Source organism: Pseudoliparis swirei, chromosome 3 (assembly GCF_029220125.1).
Source record: "Pseudoliparis swirei isolate HS2019 ecotype Mariana Trench chromosome 3, NWPU_hadal_v1, whole genome shotgun sequence".
Classification (NCBI taxonomy): Eukaryota; Metazoa; Chordata; class Actinopteri; order Perciformes; family Liparidae; genus Pseudoliparis; species Pseudoliparis swirei.
The window spans coordinates 20,629,717-20,652,426 of NC_079390.1; the positions used below are offsets into that span (position 1 = coordinate 20,629,717).

At 39.7% G+C, this 22,710-nt stretch overlaps 3 protein-coding genes and 1 non-coding gene across 6 annotated transcripts; 2 read left to right on the forward strand and 2 right to left on the reverse strand.

Annotated features, from left to right (window-relative positions):
* Positions 1 to 899: 899 nt before the first annotated feature.
* LOC130189715 (cytochrome c oxidase subunit 7B, mitochondrial) lies at positions 900 to 2,702 on the reverse strand. Its single transcript, XM_056408648.1, has 3 exons — positions 2,595 to 2,702; positions 1,591 to 1,709; positions 900 to 1,106 (listed from the first exon to the last, which is right to left on the reverse strand). Exons 1-3 carry the CDS (start codon positions 2,629 to 2,631, stop codon positions 1,023 to 1,025), a joined length of 240 nt encoding a protein of 79 aa, XP_056264623.1. The 5' UTR covers positions 2,632 to 2,702; the 3' UTR covers positions 900 to 1,022.
* Positions 2,703 to 2,935: 233 nt separating this feature from the next.
* trnal-caa (transfer RNA leucine (anticodon CAA)) lies at positions 2,936 to 3,047 on the forward strand. The gene is made up of 2 exons: positions 2,936 to 2,973; positions 3,002 to 3,047. It is a non-coding gene; the product is annotated as a tRNA-Leu (tRNA).
* A 1,336-nt stretch (positions 3,048 to 4,383) lies between these two features.
* On the reverse strand, positions 4,384 to 10,731 carry pgrmc1 (progesterone receptor membrane component 1). Its single transcript, XM_056411642.1, has 3 exons — positions 10,416 to 10,731; positions 8,535 to 8,690; positions 4,384 to 7,840 (listed from the first exon to the last, which is right to left on the reverse strand). The coding sequence occupies exons 1-3, from the start codon at positions 10,708 to 10,710 to the stop codon at positions 7,737 to 7,739; spliced, it is 555 nt and encodes a 184-aa protein (XP_056267617.1). The 5' UTR covers positions 10,711 to 10,731; the 3' UTR covers positions 4,384 to 7,736.
* Positions 10,732 to 13,193: 2,462 nt separating this feature from the next.
* Positions 13,194 to 21,948, forward strand: rab24 (RAB24, member RAS oncogene family). 3 transcript variants are annotated; one of them, XM_056443029.1, is made up of 9 exons: positions 13,194 to 13,488; positions 14,681 to 14,802; positions 15,051 to 15,119; positions 15,851 to 15,929; positions 16,871 to 16,938; positions 17,064 to 17,172; positions 18,289 to 18,339; positions 19,939 to 19,998; positions 20,427 to 21,948. In XM_056443029.1, exons 2-9 carry the CDS (start codon positions 14,686 to 14,688, stop codon positions 20,495 to 20,497), a joined length of 624 nt encoding a protein of 207 aa, XP_056299004.1. In that variant the 5' UTR covers positions 13,194 to 13,488; positions 14,681 to 14,685; the 3' UTR covers positions 20,498 to 21,948. The 3 variants fall into 3 exon arrangements, with proteins under 3 accessions (XP_056299004.1, XP_056299021.1, XP_056299012.1); XM_056443046.1 differs by having other exon boundaries at positions 17,073 to 17,172; XM_056443037.1 differs by lacking the exon at positions 13,194 to 13,488 and adding an exon at positions 13,508 to 13,625.
* The last annotated feature ends 762 nt before the right edge of the window (positions 21,949 to 22,710 follow it).

The window sequence follows — 22,710 nt, forward strand, 5'->3', positions numbered from 1 at the left end:
AAGGCACATTTTCTCAATTATTGAACTATTTTAAGCCATGTTGGTACATACATATTGCCACAGCGTAAAGATAGTTAAAAGTCCTGCATTTAAAGTAAAACTACAATTGTATTGGCATAAGAATATACTATAAGGACTCAAGAGTAAAAGTACTCATAAACCAGTATGGCTAAACTCAAAATGCAATTATTTTTTATTATGAATGCAGTCTTCATTTTCATGTTGAAGACGGTGACATTTGAGCTAATTTCAATTTCCTTATGTACTAGTGGGTACCTGTGTCTATTTATATGATTAACTTGATTTGTATGAATACTTTGAATCTGTAGAGTAAGTAAATTATCAATAAATGTGGCCCATGTAAAAAGTCCATTATTTGATATGAGTAGAAGTATGAGGAAGCAGAAAATGTAGTAGCAGAAAAGTACCCCACTGAAATGTAACTTTAAATCATATAAGAACTGCATTTTTCAATGTCTATGTTCTGCTACTTTTTATTTCTTCTCCACTACATATCCAAAGGGAAATGCACTTTACTTAATCACATTTATTTGACTTTAGTTACTACCCAGTAGTATACAAAGCAACTCAAATTGACTCCATACTGACAAACATAAAAATACTGTCATGTATTTTGTTAGTAGTAAAACAACATATTCTACAAATAACACTGCGAGAGAACCCAGTCTGCACGAGTGCTTTTTGCTAATTCTTCTGACAACTTCAGTACAATTCTGAACACATGGGTTGGATTTGTAAGATATAAACTCCATCATGACTTCCAATAACATTTCAACTTAGAGAACCAGATACCTCAAAGTGCTCAGATACAGCTGTGATAGATACAGTAGCCACTTTGTGCACAGAATTTAGTTTAAAACAAAAGAAACATTGGCGAGTAGAATCACTCTTAATTTATTTGGACAAAGTAATTTTTTCGAATAAACACACACATTTATTGTTATTCAGCTGTACAACCAGAAGTTTTATAGGGTAAGATGCAGGTATGTCATGGCGGATCTTTACTCCTCGGACTTTCTCCATGGTTTGGGCATCATTTTCCCAACAGGTGACAAATTCCAGGTTATGCCAGTCTGAGTCAGCACCTGCACAAAGACAGCAAACTAGTTTTTCAAGGGAAATAGCACACATTCATTGCGACTCTTGAAGACGACGAAAGAGAATCTGTAGCAAAGTCTACAGCTGAACCATATATTTGTCAGTAGAGATCATACACAATAAAACTCATACATTCTAAACCACTCTGTGCATATCTGAGGCTTGAATCGAGGGGCTACTAAAAGGGGTAGATATCTATTAAACACTTTTGTTGATCTGTCCCCCAACAAAAATAAACATTTCCACTTATATTCCTAATTATACAAGTTCAATTTAAGATTTTCAGTATTGTGACTGGTATCGCAGAACTTCCGATTTCTTTCATCCCCACAACTAAAACCGTGGGTGGTATGTGTCGCATTTATTTCCCCTGATTTCAACATTTCTAACCTGCACTTGTGATGCTCTATCAAGCACTTTGCGAGGAAGCTCAATGAATGCGACATGGCCTGATGGGACAGCACCACTTACGTATGACCACACAGCCGTGCAGAAGACCGTTCCACCGACCATCAGGGCGACGCCGTACTTGGCATGAAACACCTCTTCGGAAGCGGTGGCGCTGTTCCTCACCTGCCTTGCGGCCTGACCTGGAAGGCAACAAAACAGTGGCATTTATATTGCAAAATTTGGTAACTTATATTCTTTTACATTTTGCATTATTTTTAAATATATAGTGTAATTCAATTAACATATGCAACTGAAAATAAAGACATAAATATACATACAAATATGTAAAAACGGGCACACTCCAGGGTGCAGTGATATAAACTAACATCACAAAGCTGGATATTCTGATCAAAAAACTCAGTTTCAATTCAGTCGCTCCTGCACGTAACAATCACAGACAACAATATGAATTTACGGTGTAAAATACAGTCTAATACACTACGAATTATTTGTATCGATAAGATGTTGTCTTAAAATGCTCATGCACAAATGGTAATGTGTCTTACTTTTTAAGTTGAATACATTTAAATAAAACAAATCGTTCCAAGAGATGATAAGGCTGTCCTTATGCGCCCTTCATAAACCCGACTAGCCCATGGGCCTCCTCTTGACAAGTCCGCGTACCACGTTATTTTATATTACGTTACTATACACATAACAAATGCATATTTCCATAACGCACGTCACTCAATAAGGGGAAAACATGTGTAAAGTGCGATATTTTATTATTATGCTAATTTATGGGCCTCCTAATGAAGACTACTTCGTGTACCGCTGGTAGATTATCTCAACATTTAACATGCAATGTGTTTTAATCTCGGATGATGAACCAGGGCAGCTATTAGACAAATAATGGTGTTTTTCGGGAGATACAGGTTACGTTAGCTTGCCTTGCAACGTTAGCACGCTGACCTCGGTGTCCCTCCAAAGACCAGTCCAACTTTTAATGACCTGATATTAAACTGTTGACTGTCACAAATAAACACATCGCACACGTATCATTAAACACGAACACGATTCCTTACCGGTGACGTTAACGGCGGCTTTAGCAAACCGGTACATGTTGTCTAGCTTTGGTGCTTTCGGATACCCTTGAAGAACGGAAGTATAAGATGGCCACCGCGCAGACACACACCGGAAATGACGTCACTCAATGTGAGCATCCGCCGACCGAGTTAGCTAAATAAATGTTACGTTGAAAACGGTGAGAACGGACGTTAAAGACACATTTTAGATATCGGATAACGAAATTATACATAATGTAATTTCTATTTTTGTATGTGATGGATAAAACTAAAATATATATGATCATTTGATGGCTATAGGGAGCGAATATAACCATATTTGACGAGCTAGAAGTCACCGTGTCAGGATGGCCGAGTGGTCTAAGGCGCCAGACTCAAGGACTGAAATCCTTCCACTGAATTGGGACTTCTGGTCTCCAACTGGAGGCGTGGGTTCAAATCCCACTTCTGACATCCTTTTTGCATCTTTTATTAAAATACCAAAGATCGTGGTTGATATTATTGTTGATAGTTCACAGGATCCTGGTATTCTATTGTCACGATTACTTTTCTTCTTGTATAACTTGGACACATATAGTTTACAAAGTAAATCATAATGTTGGCACAGGATTGCCTTGGTATAGATTTAGGTTTATTGCCAAGTATAATCACGTACGAATTATTCACCAGACTAAAATAGATAATCTTTCTTTTTTAAGTAAAAAGCAGGTACTGCAAAAGCGAAGAAACATAAGTATTAAACTATAAAGATTGAAAATGGAAATATTAAATAAATATGAGAACAAAATATTGAGCTATGTTATCTCGACTTTAGAAAGAAAGCAAATACGGTCTGTGCAATAAAATGCAAAATATTAACCAAAGAATGTGCAAAGGTTGACAGTACGAAGCATAAAGAATATGGTCACTGTACAGAGATAATACAGATGTGCGTAGATGGGGAGGCGTCTTTAATTATCCACAGAGAAAAACTGATGTTGCAGCAGCACCAAGACCTACAAATACATAAATACAAAATAACAAGAGTATATACAACTTGAAGAAAAATATAAGTAAAAGTTGAAATTATGAGAGAGGAATTAAAGACAAAGTTACAAGGTAAAGTGACAGTGAGTGGTGGTTAATAGCAGCAGTCAGCAAGTCTTGCACAGATGTAGACAGGATAACATATAATATGATTAAGTAATGAAACTTTGTGCTATTTATTTTAATATAGAAATCAATAATATAAATATAGTTCAAGGTGCAATCTAATAATAAAGTAATATAGGAAAGCAACATAACATATAGTTCTCAAATGTAATATGGTAAAAGATCAAATATACTATTTATGCAAATGTTAAGTCACAGGCATCAAACATTCCTACTTCCCACAGAAGAGTCTCCTAAATGTGGTACTTCAAATTTCTTTTAAAATGTAAGATTGGAGATGCTTTAATAACATTTACCGAGAAGAAAAAGAGAAACCAGAAGCTATCCGCTGTGATTTACACAGTGGAGGAAAAGGCATGCTAATCTTTGAATAAATAAAAGTAGTATATATCAGTGAAGAAAGTGCGAGAAGTAAAAGTCCTGCATTCAAAGAACAATATATGCAAGTATCTGCATTACATTATACTTAAAGTACTCATTGTGGAGAATGGACCAATTCAGCCTTTATAATGTATAATAATTTAAAATTGAATGAAATAATTATAATAGTTGAATAATTACATGTTATTTCATAATTATTTTCAATCCATGGTGAATAAAAATCATTAAAAAAAGATATTAAAATAAACACACTGCCTTTATTTTGTAGTCTTCTTTATTAAATCAAAATATCATTCTCAGGATTATGACATTTAGTTTATGTACATGCATACGGAACATATTCCCTCTTTGAATGGATTTTTCGGAAAGTGGGCGATCTCTCTGTCGACGGAGGCAAAGAAAAAAATATCGTGAGCACAATATTTAACACATTTAAAACCAACTTCTTCAATAATTGATCAGGATTTTAAAAATGTACATTTCCTTGCAAAAATAAAAGTTTCTGCAACACTTCACGGACGCATGGAAGCTTGAACTGGAAAACATTATTGATAAGGAGATTTTAACTTCACATTCTTTAACTATTATCTAGTTCACTCAACTTTGAGAGCGTCGGAGGCCTCCCAATAAATGTTTAATTCTCCTTCCATCATGGGTTTAGTGTCAAAAACAAGGTAAACAAACCATTAGCTGAATGGGGAAGAATCGAAATTATGAATTTATAAAATTGAACATTGCTGGCAGCAGCTTGGACTTCCTGTTCACAGCTGAAGCGTTGAAGTCTTTTGGACTCTGAACTTTCCGACACGTTTCCTCTGCACCATGTGACGAACTACAGTTGTGAGCACTAAAACTATGCAAGAGAGCGCGCCTAAAATATTATTGTTTTACGGCATTTTGTTGTTGTTAAAGAAATCATTGCACATTACTTATTTTATCCGACCTACAGGTCAACATTTGAAAGGAACTCAAATTATAATTGTGTGAAGCAAAAGAAAAGCTGCACATTCTTCTATTTGAGGAGGTGCAACCAGAGAATGGGATATTTTGTTTCGCGTGACAGATTACTTAAAATGGTGAATGGAATATACAGGCATGAAAACGGGTCAGGGGTGAAAAAGGTGAGAAGGATAGGCGCGCGCGCGGGGGGGGGGTGCTGGTGACTTCCACGAACATCGATGTTGGACGTTGTATGATAATCTATAGTTCCTCCATTCTGACACCAAGTCAGTGGGCCCTATAATAATAGTAATATTGTATATAATATAGTCATTCATGAACCAACTTCCTTTTTTTTGGCGTGAACAAGTCTTCAAGTCTTGTGCTCTGCTGAGCCACGAGTCTGTTCCTTGAGTCTGTTCTGCCTCTACCTGGTTGTCACGATCTTCTAATCCAGGGGTGTCAAACTCATTTTCACCGAGGCCACATCCGCCTCATGGCTGCCCTCAAAGGGCAGTTGTCACTAACACGGTATAATTCTAACTACTCCAGAACATATTGTTAAATAACTGTCTTTGCATTTGTTTGTTTATTTAGGTGTACTTATATAAATGTATAACTATATATGCAAATGTATTTAATATTATACAATACATCTATTTAATTATATTTATTTTAACCCACATTACTTTATCAAAGATCAAACAAACATTATTACATTAACTTTGTTAAAAGCTTTTTCACAGTTGAGACAGGTGGTTCTCCACTGGTCTGGGTAGTGGTTCTCTACTGGTCTGGGTAGTGGTTCTCCACTGGTCTGGGCAGTGGTTCTCCACTGGTCTGGGGCAGTAGTTCTCCACTGGTTTGGGCAGTGGTTCTCCACTGGTCTGGCTTTGGGATGCACTATCACCCCTGAATGACAAGCTGAGACCTAAATTGAGGGATATTTTTAACTTCTCAAATGTATTTAATGAAAAGATGTTGCAGTTTGAACCTGAGTGTTCAGAATATCACAGTATGCACAACACAACTATTTAGTAATATTCCCTTTTACAGTCAATTATGACAATCACATCGCTCTTAACGTACGGGTACTTTGTTAGGATCGCTACACCGTGCAGCGTGACAGCAGCAGATAGCGGGCTAACATTCAAGCTAACCTAAACCACCAAACGCTGAAGACATCTTGACGCTGATTGGCCGAGACGCGACACGTGCCCATCAAAGATGTTCTATTGCGAAAAGCACCACTCCACATTTTCTCCGTGTCCCACTCCAATCTCATAAACGCCGGCCGGCCAATTGACCCCCCCCCCTTCCCCCAAAACAAAAACTCTTCGGATCTACACGATTCACGTCAGTCACCTATTTTGGTTTCAAAACGGCGAATTTCGCCGAAAGGTGAGGGATTCTCATGCCTGAATATATATTTGGGATCTGAGGCTCTGCAGCAAATGACCAGGATTGTCATTGTGAACATCTGCCAAAAAGCTTGGTTTCTTTCTCCACCAGAAAGTTAATATTGAATACAAGACGAATGTATTAACGGAGAGGAGAATTTCAAGAGGGCATACGACGGCCATTGAAGAAACATTTAATTATAGTGATTACAGAGCTTGGGGAGGGGGTTGAAAATGATAAATTTCCCCGATTTAAATGGGAGGTTTTTGAAATGATAATAAATCAAATGACAAATGTTTGAGAATAACATTTTCAAAGTGAAGTGATGTTGGTGTATTTTTCTCTCATACATTTGTCACTGTTATTTAATTGCATACCATTGACTTTACAATTACAAAGAATATTCATGTTTCCATTTTCTTATTTGTTCATTTTTCCCCTATACAAAATTAATTCTCAGAATTTTTTTCTTGTATTTTTTTAAATAATTGATTACTGTATACAAAATAAAAAAATAAAAATTACAATGGCCCCAATATGTCATCGTAGAATTTAGACCAGCAGGACAAGACATCTGAATGTCATCGTCCGTCATCGTATTGTTTGAAGAGCAGACAGGAAACAGTTTTTCAGTTCTCAGATATTGGTAAATAAAGCTTATGCGGTTAGTAAAGTTTATAAAGAAAAAGTCCTTCAAATACATCCGTTTCATTCAGCCTGCGTGTTATTTTCACATTTGTGTTAAAAAAACACATCACGGTGGGAAATGCAAGCCGACTAAAGCCTCCAAATGAACTTCACATTCGAGCTAATTTTGAGTGAAACTACTTCCTGAGATAATTCAAACCTTGAATGAAAGGAATGTGGACAACCGGCGAGACGTCCGTCGCGATATTGACAAAGTGTACGACAGAGCTGTCGATCATCTCCTCCTTCTTTCGTCAGCCGGCTACTCTCAACCTACAGGACAGATGACCGTCAGTGGAATTGGTCCGAGTTCTTGATTCTCCACAACAATCTACGGGTCCGAGTTGAAGCTGATGACACGCGAACATCGCGACATCAGAACGCAGCATATTTATCCGTTAGTGATCACAAGGTCAAAGGAGGTGAATGGAATTCAGTCGGGGGGGGGGGGCGTGGGGGTTGCGGAAGTCCAAAAGTACTAGAATACATACAGAAGAGTGGCCCCAATAGGAGGCAGCAGGCATTAAAAATTACAAACCAACATTAAGGCATCGACCATCTCTAGGTTCGCTCGTTGTTTCTCTAGTCTTCCTTTTTGTCTTTTCCCTCCTCCTCCTCCTCCTCGTCGGTGTACTCCGTGGGCTCGTCCCCGGGTTTCAACAGCTTGCCGATGTAGTCGTACTTGACTGGAATGGAGAGAACAAATCACCAGATAATGAATGAGAGCCGACACATGATCGGATAGAGGCTCAAGGACGGTGGATCGTGTTTTGCTCGCTCATGCAACACTGATTCTTTTCGCCTGCGTCATGAAGTTAAATATATAATTGGTTGTCTGATGTTTCGAGAAGAAGAACAAAAGTCCCCCATGTATTTACATATTATATATTGGAATGTGAATATAATAAAAGTAATTGTTATCTTAATGTATTAATTTCAAAGCGATTGTTCTGCTCTAAAAACATGAATATATTTGAACCATTCATGTATAAGACACATTTAAAAGTAGCGCAAATGTGAACCGAAAGTCAGAAATGTAAATGAATGCGTTTTTTTTTCCATACATGACAGTTGAGCATTTTCTTTATTTTGAGATGATGGAGCTACTCATGTCAGGCCCACTGCAGAAGAAGGGCACGTTATTAAAAGAGCTCTTGTAGAACCTCATATGGTGGGGAAATGTAGAAAAAACTATGTTAATGAGGCATTTCATTTTGTTTCGTGTATTAATGCGAGCACGGTTACTTTCTCCTCTTCACTCCCCACGGATCGGATGTTTTTATCTCTTTAGCGGACGGTCAGGTGGAAATCAAAACATCCCCAAAAGGCCCTCGATAACTGCTCTGTGTTCGCCGCGATACCGCCACACCTCGTACTCACAGGTGAACTGCGTCTCCCACTCGGCGAGGCTCTCTTGCTGCATGGCGTTCAGGTCGGACAGGTCGTCGTGTTCGTCTTTCAGGGCCTCCTTCTCCAGGCAGAACGTCGCCAGACCTCTGGACGCATCTCTGCCCGCGAACACGCCGTACGGGCCCTCTGCAAGGTGGTAGAGAGACACAGTGAGGGGAATGCAGGAGCCACGATGGCAGCAGGGGCCCCGAGAGCCGTTGAAAAAGAGCTAGATATACACACAGGCAGAAAGATTGTTGAAATGGAGAATATCACCTGTCATTTAACAGATATGTCAGGAGATATTCTATATTTCTTTCATTAAAAGATCAGAACAACAATGAACCGATTCTACCAAAAAGGTATTGTTTCTCTGCCAAAGCCTGATATATCTTTTTCCTCCATGCCATAAAGCTCCAATGTTGTCCAAAAACTATTAAGAATCCGCCCCAAATATCAACCAACCAAACTGCTTAAATTAAAGAAACACTTTTGTTGTGATAAAAACTTCATTGACCAATAAATAACTGAGCCTTTATTTTCCATCTAAATGAAATAATATGCTTATGAGGTGTTTTTCTAATTTATTTTTTAAGATGCGTGTCTCTTCAATAGGAAACAATGGCCTTTGACCTCAACTCATTTTTGACTATAACACAAATATAGAATAGAAGCAGCCTTTATTTCCCCAAAAAATCTTCTAGCCGTCCAGATCAAAATATATTCAGTCTGCTGCGAGATAAACATAAACATGTTTACCTCGCCGAAAATTACTTATGCATTACACAAATATAACTGCCCTATTATATTTTCATTCAGATGGTTAAACAAAGATACAATAATCGTGTTTATTTAATTTTCAACTGATAATCATTTAAGGAAAGTCCTGATGTGAACTGTGTTCTTAGCTCTGGTGTGGTGTTTAACATCGGAGGCATTCAGCCTCTTTTTTAAACCAAAACTATTTAGCAACACATGGCCCTTGAAGTCTTTAAGTGAAACAGCCGCGAGTGTTATCAAGAGCACCAAATCACGAGCACCAAACCTAAAGTTCATGGACACATTCTGAAAATCAGCCACAACTTTTAATTGCAAAAGCCCACGCAGGATCGCAGGCATGAGGGCTGTGAACCTCCAGCGCACTGAGCAAGTTTGCGTGACTGGGACGTCACGTTGGTCAGAGGTTACCGTCTGAGATAAAGATAATAAAGAGAAACAGAGGTCTAACGGGTCATCAGAAACTATGAAGCATGACGGGCAGATTCTCATTTCTGAGAACACATCAATCGGTTTACTCTGTACGATCTTTCATTTAACCTCAACTCCTGCAAAGAACAACGGATCCGAGGCCTAATCTTACGCCGATAAACTACTTTATGTCCGTATTAGCTCTATAAAGTTTTTTTGCCCCCCCGATACATTTCCCATGTTCTAAATGCATACAAGGCAAGGCAAGTTGAATGTGATGAGTGAGCAGGAAACCAAACATTACAATATAAAGAATGCCCCACTGCACTTTGGAAACATGGCGGCGCCCGGTTTGTTTATTTTTATTTGATCAAGGAGTAACTCAACTTCTTCAATAGACGATCTGTGGTTCCAAGGCTACAGGTTGTGATCGTGAAAGGGGATCTACGTGTTCTGTGCCCTCTAGCCAAAGGGTGGTTGTGACGTTAGCTGCGAGTTACACACTAATTGTAAACTTGTTTTATTCGGTAATAAAGTCAACGGATAAAATGTCACCTCAGAGAGTCACAGATTGTGTAAATTAGCTCAGAGCCAACGGCTACCCGCACGCGAGAGGCATTGTGTTAAAAAACGTTCGAACTGGGTCATACCAAGTTAACGGGGGACCGCTTGAGTAATAGTTACCTGGCCCGTAGAATTTCTTCCCTCTGGTCACGTCGAAGATTTTCCCGTTGACAGCCATGAGGATCCTCGGGTCCTGGAGTCCATCGTAGGGCTTCAACTCTGCGAAGGTGAAATCTCTCTTTTTCAGTTTGGGCAGCGGTTCTTCTATCTCGCCGAGCTCTGGTGGTTTGTCCCCGCGGAATATTTTGTACAAGAGGAACAGGCAGAGGCTGAGCAGGGTCAGGTTTAGCGGGGAGGTAAAGATCTCCTGAAAAATACCAACAGAAGTTAACTCGCTTTCTTCTGCTTCAGCCATGTTGGGTCCTTTCTCTGTCTATGTGTGTGAGCGTGTGCGTGTGGGTGGGAGCACATGGACGCTCAGCCAATCACAGCCGCGACCTGAGATGCGTCGGTTAATGGTTTAAACCAATCGGATTCTTCTAACTGCGTGCTGCTTGATAAATAAATAAATAAATAGTTATTATATTATAGATTCTAAAGTGTAGGCTATTACGATTGTAATTATATGTATGCCATTTATGAATGTAGTGCCACAATAAATACTAGCTTTCATTCTTTACTATGTTCATTAGATTAGATTAGATTAGATATTCCTTTATTTAGTCCCACAGTGGGGACATTTCAAAATCACAGCAGCGGTGCACATCTGAGCATTAATAGAACATAAATATAAAACACAAAACACAATACCAAGACTAAATACTAAATACTACATACTAAATATTTATCCTAAAATACTAAATATACAGAGGAAAAATAAAGTGCTGAGTTTGCCAGGACTTGTGCAACTTGACAGCAGCGGGAAGGAAGGACTTGTGGTACCTCTCCCTCAGACACCGGGGATGAATCAGCCGGTGGCTGAAGGAGCTGTGCAGAGCTGCGACAGTGTCCTGCATGGGGTGGGAGGCGTGGTTCATCAGGGACGAGAGCTTTGCCATCGTCCTCCCGTCCCCCACCACCTCCACAGTATCCACAGGACACCCCAGCACGCTGCTGGCCTTCTTTAGCAGCTTGTTCAGCCTCTTCCTGTCAGCCGCTGCCGTGCTGCTGCTCCAGAAGACCACTCCATAAAAAATGGCTGATGCCACCACAGAGTCAAAGAAGGTCTTCAGGAGTGCTCCCTGCACTCCAAAGGACCTCAGTCTCCTCAGCAGAAAGAGTCTGCTCTGTCCTTTTTTTATCAAGTGCGTGTGCATGGTCAGCCCAGTCCAGTTTGTTGTTCAGGTGAACACCCAGGTACTTATAATATTTTACAATCTCAATGTCCAGTCCCTGGATGCTCACAGGTACCAGAGAGATACAGTCGGTGAGGTAGTCCAGGATCCATTACAGTGTCACAGAACAGAGTTTATATATATTACATATTTACATTACATGTCATTTAGCAGACGCTTTTATCCAAAGCGACTTACAATAAGTGCATTCAACCAAGAGTACAAACTCAGAACAACAAGAATCCAGAAAGTAACATTTCTTCAAGAAAGTCGAACTACAAAAGTACCAAAAGTAAGTGCCATTTAAGTGCCATTGATTGATTTAGTTAGTTAGAATTAGTTTTTGATTGAATCAAGACGGGGTTAGGAGTTCCTGTGCTGGTGAGCGTCCATCTCTTCGCACTGTGAAGGACCAGTCCGATTCAGGAAGTGGTCCGGACATTTAATTCAATTCAGTTTATTTGTATAGCCCAATTTCACAAATTACAAATTTGTCTCGGAGTGCTTTACAATCTGTACACATAGACATCCCTGCCCCCAAACCTCGCATCGGACCAGGAAAAACTCCCAAATAACCCTTCAGGGGGAAAAAAAGGGGTTTGAGAGGCTCGATGATCCCGGGAAAAAGGTTTCCGGCCGAGAGTTGTTGACAGAAACAATATGACAAGACATGGAAATACAATACAGAAATTATTGTATTTTATATGTATTTTTCATGAAAGTAGTATTTTATATTTGAATCTTTGTATTGAAAAAAAAATGTTTGTTTTGTTTAGGAATATTTCTGAGATGGTTATCATACTGTTACAACACTAGTTCTGTTTTGTTTCAAAAACCAATAAAGAAATGTGTGACTCAAGTTGGCAAGCCAGATAACAGTCATATTTATTATGTCTTTTTTAAAATTAACTTGAAGAAACCCAACCCTAACCCAAAAGAATTGTTCCTATAGGAAATTCCCAGAGATTTGCTTAACAACAGTCAGGCATCTTCTTCTGTTTCCAGTCCGGTCTTCTGAGAGTTGTCTTAGTTATGCTCCCCGGCCCTATATGGCGAAACATCCAGAGGATCAATACATCCAGCCAAATTACATACCTAACATAAGTGTATGTTAAGCCAGACAAAAAGTTTGAAATGTTTATAAAATGTATTAAATGCTGTACCAAAAACACCTCTTATATATGTATATAATTACACAATCTCAATTGGTGCCTTTGCGTCCCATTTCTTTATTTATATATTATTTATTTATGTTACGTTATTATTTGTTTTCGTCCATTTATTATATATGTTTAAAAGATGTAAGTTTAAATGTATTTTTCCATTTCTTAGTGACAATTTATAAAATTGTACAATAATACAACAATTGAATAAATAATAATAATATAATAATTTATATTATTTTTTAGGACCAACACATCCGGTGATTGGCTCACGCAATTCGGGCACTTCCGTCTTCTGGAAACTGCCGCCGCCTCTTTGGTTCCCACCCAAACAAAAAGCTCGGACACCCTCCCAGAAACATCTTTGTCTCCGGGCCAGCTGCTCTCCCTCAGTCAACCGGGATTATTACGAGAACAACCGAGCTTCCGTTTACCGTCTCCCGTCTCTTTCTGTAACGTTATTCCCCCCTCCGACCCGCGGCCGGTCACGTCACCTCCCCGTTGCGCAACCCAGCCCCGGGTTAGCTAACTGCCGCTTTCAGAACCCAAACGGCTGCAGCCGGAGAGATGACAAGCGGTTTGTCGGTGACAGGCGGCTGCGCGTGCACACGGGTCTGACCGACTCGGCTCGGCTCGGCTCGTCTCGTCTCGTCTCGGCATGTCGAGGGAGATTTGTTGATTCAAGCGAGCTACCAGGTGAGTGTTTGTACGTGAGCTCCGGGTGTCTGTGTCGTGTTTGTCCCCACGAGGAGGACCGTGGTGGAAGAAGTACTCAAAGTACTCGCGTTAAAAGCTCCGTCACCAGGGCTCGTCCCGCATTGGCCGAAGTGGAAGTACGTATTGGCATCGAGATGTACTGCAAAAAACAAAAGTGTACTTTTGTTGAAAAGTGATTGAATAATGTCTGCTATTTAACCCTAAGGTGGCACACGAGACATTTAATATTGTATTGTTGCTTTCACATTCAGTGTGACGTCATTCTAGGGAAAGTTGTTGTTTATGCGGTTTTTATATATGTTAAAGTATTGCTGAAACAAAACGGTCAATCAAAGCTTTGGTACATTTTTTCATGCATTATTTAATTCGTAATTATCGAGGTGTATTTGGTATTATTTAGTAATGTGAAAAGTAGAAAGCACAACGTAGGCTACTGTGCTTAAGCTACTTTTACTGAATTTGAATTATCTTTCTGCTGCTTTATACCATTTACTTCTACTTCACCACATTTAAGAGGTATGTATTGTACTTCTTATTGTTTACAGATTATTATTTTACAAACAAAACATAAGTAGCTTATAATATATAATAGCATCCCACAGTACATGAAGTGGTTACATGTGCCTCTAGCTGAAACGCAAAATGTCTGCTTCCGTGCCAAAGCACAAGTAATAATATTCCAAGAACATATATTATTATATCATAATATAACTCTTTAAATGGGACCATCTTGTCCAACAAGTACATTAACGTTGATACTCAAAGAGCATGTAGCTTGTAATACTTTTGCTCTTTGAAATCTTGAATGTGACATATTATCTTTGACATGCAAGACAAAAAGTTTTGGCATTTAGTTTAGTTTCACTTTCATGTTCTAAATCTCATACCTTGAGAACATGAAGAAATGCATCAGATATCCAGGCACAGCAAATGATAGTTAGACAAAGTATAACATGTTTGGCAGAAGTTTAGAAGGTGGTTATTATGGAGTTTTATAAATACAAACCAACCTCACAAAGGTCTTTTTTCTTTTTTAAAATGCCTACAAACTCATTTGTTGTCCATCTGGTCTTTTCATCGCACGGCCCACTGAGCAGCCCCGTGCGTTAACCTCCCTCCCTCCTGTTTGCTCTGCTGCGGTCTCATCCTGGGCTTTCCCTCCTCACTCCAGTTACCATGAGTGCAATGCGTGTGGACGTCAAAGTGGTGATGCTGGGAAAGGAGAGCGTGGGGAAGACCAGCCTGGTGGAGAGATACGTTCACCATCGCTTCCTGGTCGGCCCCTACCAGAACGTGAGTGTCCGCTGCTCCGCTTCAACTTCCCAGGTTGTGGTGATCGGGCTCAAAGCTGCGATCGTCTCAGAAGCGAGGGAACACTCGCAGAAACAGATGTAGTGATGTTTAGATGTTTCACGAGTCAAGCAATCTCTAAAAAACAATTCATGAGGATATAGAGATATAAACGATTCAGTCAGTTCCAACGTGGCAATATTGAAACCTTCAAAGCACCCACACATTTATGTATTTGCTCTTCCTGACAGACGATCGGTGCTGCTTTTGTTGCCAAACCAATCCAGGTGGGAGAGAAAGTGATCACCCTGGGAATATGGGTGAGTCAGAGGCCACCTGGTATACATTTTATTGTTGTACTCTTAAAACATTTTCTGACTTGAGGTGGACAATTAAAACAAAACGACAACAAAAAAAGATCAGAATAAGTGACGCAGAACCAGTTGTATGGTCTTATATTTTATACAAAAAACCTGACGCCTACATTGCCCACAATGCAACTCACCCCCAGACATTTTTTTATTTATTTTAATCCATTGTCTTTAAAAAAAAAAAAAAATCTATGTTTCCAATAACCTATAAATGGTATAAATTCCACATCAATATCATGATTTATTGTATTTTTACAGCGGGCATGTGGCTTTGAGAGGTTTAAAGTAAAATCATTTTATTTTATTTATATATATATATATATAAGTAAAATCATTTTATTTTATATATATATATTATATATATATGATAAAGTATAAATTATTTATTTATATATTGTCTTATTTATTTGTGCATTCTTTTTTTGGAAAATTGTTAATTATGACCAAAATAAATGACTTCTTCATGGCAATTCCTCAAACTGTTTAGTATTTAGGAGGAAATTAACTTGGAGCTCGTCACACTGGGGACGACAGGGCATTTAAAGCCTGCATGGGGGTTGTAGGAATGCAGACTGTCATACATTACTATCAGATCTGAGGCAGACACATTACCTGCGAGTTCAACAGGGAGCTGGAAGATGGATTTGAATGAGTTTTCTCCCCCCGTCCGTCTCACCCAGGACACGGCTGGATCGGAGCGCTACGAAGCCATGAGCAGAATCTACTACAGAGGAGCCCGGGCGGCCCTCGTCTGCTACGGTAAATATACACTGATCCTCATCATCCACCCTAACTCTTAAAAAGCGTCATACTCTTTTAGTCTTTTAGTATTTGGGCAACAGCTGTTTGCATTTTTAACTTACCAAATGGAACTGAATGCACTACTTTCAAATGGGAACGGACCCCTGTGCCGCTGATACGCGTAGCAGGTGCATTTGTCTAGGCGTGGGAGTTCCAATTCATGAAAGAAATAATGAATTTATTTTAAAAGGTTTAAGAAACGCAATATCTTGTTGTGTAACATCTTTGAATGAAGTCGCCACAGAAACCACAACTCTGCAACGGACTGTTGCAGGTCACCTGGAAGTTGGCATCGCACTGGCGCCCTCAAATGGGATGTTTCCGTATCGGATTTTGGACTATGACAGAAAATATAAGTTTATGTTACTTGCGTGTTTTGTTCTTCACAAAGGAACACCACTTTTATGATTTTAGGTCAATAAAAGCTCACGTTGGGCCATGAATGAAAACTACACCGCGCTGGCACGTTAAAGTGTAGTGCAGTATTTAATGAGGTGTTTTATATCGTAGAACAAAACATTACAATCTTGTGACAACCGCAGACCTCATTTAAAAAACATTGACTTTGAGCTGAGGGAACGGGGAGTGCACTCCCGTCCAGGTTTAGGAACTAATTCTTGCAGAACTCTATAGTGAGAGCGTTCACGGCTGCTGATGGATTTACTCGGCATTGTGTGATCTTGTTTGTCAAAGGCTTCGATGTTACGGACCTTCTGTTACATGTAAACGTATCCCTGTTTACCATCCTGTTTGTTTTAGTGTTTAACCTTTTTTAGTTTTTTTATTGAGAGAAATCAATATCTGGTCGGCTAGTGTTGGATTAAAGTGTTGTCTTCGCTGTCCTTGTGCACTTTACGCCAGCTTGTGTTCACACGCACGTCTCATTGTGTGACTTTCAGACATGACTGACGGCAGCAGCTTCCAGCGAGCTCGGTTCTGGGTGAAGGAGCTGCAGAACTGCGAGGAAGTAGGGAGCTGTTCTCGTCTCTCGATGTTATTGTCAAAGAGCTGATGGTTTCCTGTTTGTCGCTTTGGATAAAGTGTCAGCTAAATGACCTGTGACGTAACGTTCTGTTGGTCTCGTCTGTGTTGTTGACGCAGCACTGTAAGATCTACCTGTGTGGCACGAAGAGCGACCTGATCGAGGGAGACCGGAGCCTGCGGAAAATCGACTTCCACGACGCTCAGGACTTTGCTGACGGTAGATGCAGCCTCCCAGTTATACACCTTACTGATCACTCTACCGGTGCTCTCGTCAGTACAGTACCGTGTGTGTGTGTGTGTGTGTGTACAGTCATAGACTCTTCATTAAGATTAGACCAGCAGAAAGCAACAGATCGGTGTGGTTGTGTTAGCTTCATATTTGTATGTGTGCACTCATAGTTTGTTTATATATGATGCAAGAAATCATTTTTTTATTATTTAGCTTTTTATAACGGGGTCTGTAGAGGGCTAATCAGTTTTTAGCTTTTATCTTACTCGGGGGCGAGAGTTTGTTTACTTTGACAGTTTGAGTTATTGTTGCGACTCCCTCCTCAGAAGAGTCACAGGTTATCTCCTTCAACTTGTTGTTGTGGGACGGTTGCTTCACTGTCTGACCGCGGATGTGACCACTGATCAGAAATCAGTGAGAAACGGCTTACAGAGCTGCATATCTGAGGCACTTTTTCGCACTGTGGGTATGATGTGTACGACGATTGTCCAGCTGTGGAAAACATTTTATTTAGTTTGATAGACTTTTTTTTTTAAGCAACGCCTTCCTTTCATCCCGCTGTGCGGCAGCCACTCTGATTGGTTTCCTCACTTTTTAATGTGAAAAACCCACTTTGGAAAAAACTCTTCACGGGGTCTGCCCAAACATTGCATTTTGTATCCTTAAAAAAAGGGCTTTATAAGCTTTATAAATTAAAGTGTTGAATGTTTTAACGAGGAAGCTCATTGTTTCATTATAACCAACATTTTGTATTGAATACAAAAATAATATATTAATTAGTTTAATTGGTAATGCATTTTCTTCCACTTATCTTTCTTTGTTTACATTAATAATATTATTAGGACAAATAAATCTGTTTCTGAGAAGTATTGAATTCTGAAGCCTGATTCTCAGCCATCATGCTTTCAGACTTTGGCCGGTGCAACTGTGAGACGGCTAAAAACTAAAAGATCTGAATTTGGGGAACCCTGCAGTTTAAGTCTTTCAATTCTACATGCGTTGAGAGTTAATCTTTGAACCTTTAAAAATAAAAGAAAACCGTTTTTACTACACATGGAACATTTTTAAAATCTTGTAACCTCACTGTTTTGGTTTGCTTTACAGAGATTGGTGCGCTGCTTTTTGAGACCTCCAGTAAAACAGGAAATAACGTGGGTGAGTCACAACTTCAGTCATCCTGCAGAACGTATGGACCACGGGGCGGTCGGCTGTGATCACAGCTGTATTTATTCACGGTCTGTCAATTGAGGAAGTGAGCGTCCATCAAAACTCTTAACATTGACAAATGCTGGAAATTTTTAGAGCACATAAACTCATAAACACCCATCCCAACATAGCAGATAGTTAGATCTTCAGTAAAGACACGGCCAGCTCCCAATATGCAGAAAACTAAAATTTAAAACGCATTAAAAGTCAGTTTGGAACATTTGAACTAGAACGTCTTCTTTTAACCCTCCTGTTACCTTCACATTTACTAACATATTTTACCCTCGGGGTCAATTTGACCCCAGCAATTAAAACCTCCAGAAAATTATTAGAATTAATATTGTTTCCCAAGTTTAAGTGTGAGGTACTTTATGTTTGTTTGTTGACGACCTAAATAGCCCTTTAAATATATTAAAAAGTTGATATTTCTTATATGTTTGACACAGTGAAAAACAGCCTGGGGTCAAATTGACCCTAAAGGTAACAGGAGGGTTAAGTAGGTTAACCTCATTTGAATTCACCAACTTTTGAAACATGCACCTCGATTATTAAATACTAATTTAACGTCCATCAAAGCTCCCGTGTCACTTTTACGTTAAAATCACAAGATATAAGACAAACATTTCGCAAATAGCGTAAAGGGAGAAGATCAGGGGCCCGCAAACAGAGCCCTGAGGTACTCTCAATTTAAAATGAGAAAGTTTTGATTTACTATTATGAGAGAAAATGCTCTGTATTCTTCCAGATGGGTACGATTTTACCACACCAGAGTCAACTGCAAAATAAGGCAACGACTGGTCACCTTCGTAAAACCCATTAAGAAAGACGCAGAGGACAGCTCCAGTGTGGGTGATTGGCTAAAAGCCATTCTTTCAACAGATAGGCGTCAGCCTTCTGCTGTTGGCCAATCAAACTCATTCAAATGAGCTTTACTTGAGCAATACATAACAGAAATTCTTTGTTCACAAACATTCAAATAATATCGTAATAGTGAAGTGTTTGTGATTTTGAAATATTTCTGACTCTTGAATGATTGGGGGAAAAGGGAAGTGCGTAAATGTGTAAGAGATGAGTCAAATTTAGACACCGGCTGTGAGGATTAAGTGCTTTTCTGAACCGCAGATGACCCTCAGTGGGAACTCCTCCGCCACGTTACACAGAATTTGACGTCGATGACGGGAGCACCACAGAAAGCCGTCAGCGGGAGCGAATCCCGAAGGATAATCGCCTTTTGTACAGGGATGACCACTGAGAGCTCGACACTCATTTCGGTTTACTCGAGCTCGACAACACTTCAGTCTTGTCATTTTTTCCCACGAGTGCATTTCAAGCTTCCCAGATCAGAAAAGAGACACAAGCGCACTCTTGTTCTCCACTTGAGAACGAGAGCAATGGCTCGTGTGTTTCTTTTAGAGCTGCTGCACACATTCTGTAATAGATGATGTGATAAAGATGTGAGGCAGATAATAGAACGCAGGTATCATGAACCTGAGTGGACCGGTTCTCTTCAGGGTGGAAACTAACACGCTTTATTCTTTCATCTGACAGATGAGTTGTTCCGGAAAGTTGCTGAGGATTACAACACTACTGCCTTCCAGTATATGACGCGTGAGTGTTCGACACGAAACGTTCGCTTACGACTCCCTTTGCATGCAATCTTAAGGGGGGGATTATGAAATGAACCGACCTCGATTATAAACCAGACCTTCATTATGAATCAACACCTACATCGAGGGACCATAGCAATAAAATAACGGACATCAAACTGTTTTCTGTGTTCATTCGACGAGTACATAAAGAAACTAGAACGGGCACTCGGTAGAGCGCATACCTTCGCATAGCACAAGATTGGGCATTGAATTATGAACATGTTGGCATTAGTTGCATAACAATTGGATAGAAATTGACAACTATAGCCGGTTGCCAGCCAAAGGAAAGAAACTCTTGGTTATTTCCATGGGGGCATGTTTTCCTGCACCTCCCAACGCTGCTATAAATACGAGCTTTTGAACATAAAGCCTCTTCCTGGTTTTCAGCGGAGGAAACGGGAGTGGACTTGGGCCAGAAGAAAGACTCGTATTTCTACTCCTGTTGCCATAACAACTAATGCCGAGCAACAGGAAGGGATACGGAAGGGGGTCGCCTTCCCTCGGACGGAGTAGAGACGCGGACACGCTGGCCGGCCGGGTGGATGGACAGTCGGACGACTCGGCTCTGGAGCTGGAATCCAAATCGCAGGAAAAGTAAAATAAATATCACACAGTTCTGTTAAACACTCGTTAGATAGGTTTATTTATTTTGCGCCATAAAGAAAAGACGGCTGCAAGACTTTATGGAAGAGGATCTACTGCTGCTGCAACTGTCGCCGGGTGGCAGAGGAATGGAAAAAAAGAAAAGAAAAACACTTCCTCCTTTCCCCTCAGTTTTGTCCCGTTTTTCTTCTGTAGCTTCTTGAACGTGGAAGTAAACGTCTCTGACGCGGTGCTCATCAATCTGAAGTGGGACTGGCAGAGAACTTGATTGTTTTAGCAAGAACTGCATCAAGAGATATGAATGGTTTGTTTACAGCGGTTCATGTTTCCTCTCATCGCCGACACAAGTCGGCTATAAAAGAAAAAATGTAAACACCCTGTCGTGCCCTATCGTACTTACTCAAAATGAATTATTCTTCTGCAAATCTGGTATAACTCGTGAATTAATTGATGCCAATGAGCCTTATAAAGGCCTTAATACCCCGCTTCAGCGTTTACAAAGACATGGATGGATTCGGAGAGCTGGATAGGTCGCTGCCACGCCGACGGTGGTCATGTGTGGTACTGCAATGTATTAAAGAATTCCTGTGCAATCCTAAAAGCAATTTTTGGGGCTAATGCGCTGAGTGAGCGACTTTCCTTCAAATGACTCCAGTTCTTGTGATAACATCCGTCGTGGCAGCACAGACCACGTGTTTCTGTACGTCATCTTTTGCAGCATCAGCTACGATTCTGATTTGAAAGGCGACGACAACACCAACATCTCGAATTCAATCGCATGGCCCGAGCTCACTGAAAGAAAAGGACGGTTACTTTTTCAACATTTAAACTCAAAATTATCTATTTTTGTCATTTCAAATGCAAAAGTACACACGTGGAAATGCGACCGTCAGTTTTTCTTGCAGTATCTTGTGGAGGTGAAATGTTCCTCCGAAGCTCTGAAAGGGTTTGAAGAAGCACTTCTTCTGAAAGATGATCACATTTCCCCTCCGCTGTGTTGAGGAACTGCATATTTCACCAAAACCTTGGGGGCGAATGTTGTCACATGGCTCAAACTGTCATCTCAATGTCCTCAGCACAATATGTACAGCTGTATTTCACTTGAACTCTAATTTATTGCCTTTTTAAGGAAGACGTGGGGAAATAAATTGACACAATATCAGTTTCCTCCGTGTTGCTGCTTCGATGTGTTGACGTTTCCCGTTGTTGATTGTTTGATGCACAATATTTTATATTGAGGGCTGTTGGAGACAGACTGGTGTAAAGTACAAATATGTTCTGTGAAATTAAAAGCTTGTTAAATTAATGTGTCAAAGCTCTGAAAGGTTTTTTTCTTTTTCGTGATTGATCCAGTTTTTCTTTTGCCGTTGTATAATATCTAAGGTTTTTATGCATTTGATTGAAAGATAATGTCAGTATGCTGAAAAATAGCTCAAATATATTGCAGATCAGCAACATTAATCCATAACGGCTAAAGAACCGAATCCGTGATACTAAGAAAACCTTTTTTTTGTAATCCGTCTTCTTTTTCTTCCACTTGCAGATTATTTTGCTGCTTTCAAAACGTCTCGTCTCACTTATTGTATACATTTATTCCAAGCTTGAAAGAAAACAAACATGTATTTACATAAAAGCTTGTGCCTCCAAAAAGGAAAATAAAATCCTTTAAAATCAGCAAAACTGTCACTGGAAAATTATATTAACTGATCCTCTGTGGTGCGTTCAGGGACTTTCGGACATTTAATAATGTCCCAAAAGCCCAGATGAGCTACTCCACTGGGGAATAAAGAAACACGGTCATATCACAGAGGATCTGCCGGTCTTAAAATAATTAAATTCAGATCCCTGAGAAAAAAAAATCCACATCTTAAATTGAATTCACAAAGTTTCATAAAGGCTGATTTATTATTTATGGAAATGTCCGTTATCTCTGGAGCGCTTTGTGTTTACTGTGAATTTATTGCTACATGTTCACACTTGGATTTGGGACTTATTTTCTTTCCACTTTATCATCGGAACATTACATACTTTCTTTTCCCTCTCACCTACACAGGTGTTTCCACTTATT

Coding starts and splice junctions, on each gene's coding strand:
- rab24 (XM_056443029.1), top strand. CDS start 14,686: ATGAGTGCAATGCGTGTGGACGTCAAAGTGGTGATGCTGGGAAAGGAG. Junction 14,803..15,050: donor TGGTCGGCCCCTACCAGAAC/GTGAGTGTCCGC, acceptor TCTTCCTGACAG/ACGATCGGTGCTGCTTTTGT. Junction 19,999..20,426: donor TGCCTTCCAGTATATGACGC/GTGAGTGTTCGA, acceptor CCTGGTTTTCAG/CGGAGGAAACGGGAGTGGAC.
- pgrmc1 (XM_056411642.1), bottom strand. CDS start 10,710: ATGGCTGAAGCAGAAGAAAGCGAGTTAACTTCTGTTGGTATTTTTCAG. Junction 8,691..10,415: donor GAAGAAATTCTACGGGCCAG/GTAACTATTACT, acceptor ACCACCTTGCAG/AGGGCCCGTACGGCGTGTTC. Junction 7,841..8,534: donor GTGGGAGACGCAGTTCACCT/GTGAGTACGAGG, acceptor TCTCCATTCCAG/TCAAGTACGACTACATCGGC.
- LOC130189715 (XM_056408648.1), bottom strand. CDS start 2,631: ATGTACCGGTTTGCTAAAGCCGCCGTTAACGTCACCG. Junction 1,710..2,594: donor AGCCGCCGTTAACGTCACCG/GTAAGGAATCGT, acceptor GTTGCCTTCCAG/GTCAGGCCGCAAGGCAGGTG. Junction 1,107..1,590: donor GCACGGCTGTGTGGTCATAC/GTAAGTGGTGCT, acceptor GTCTTTGTGCAG/GTGCTGACTCAGACTGGCAT.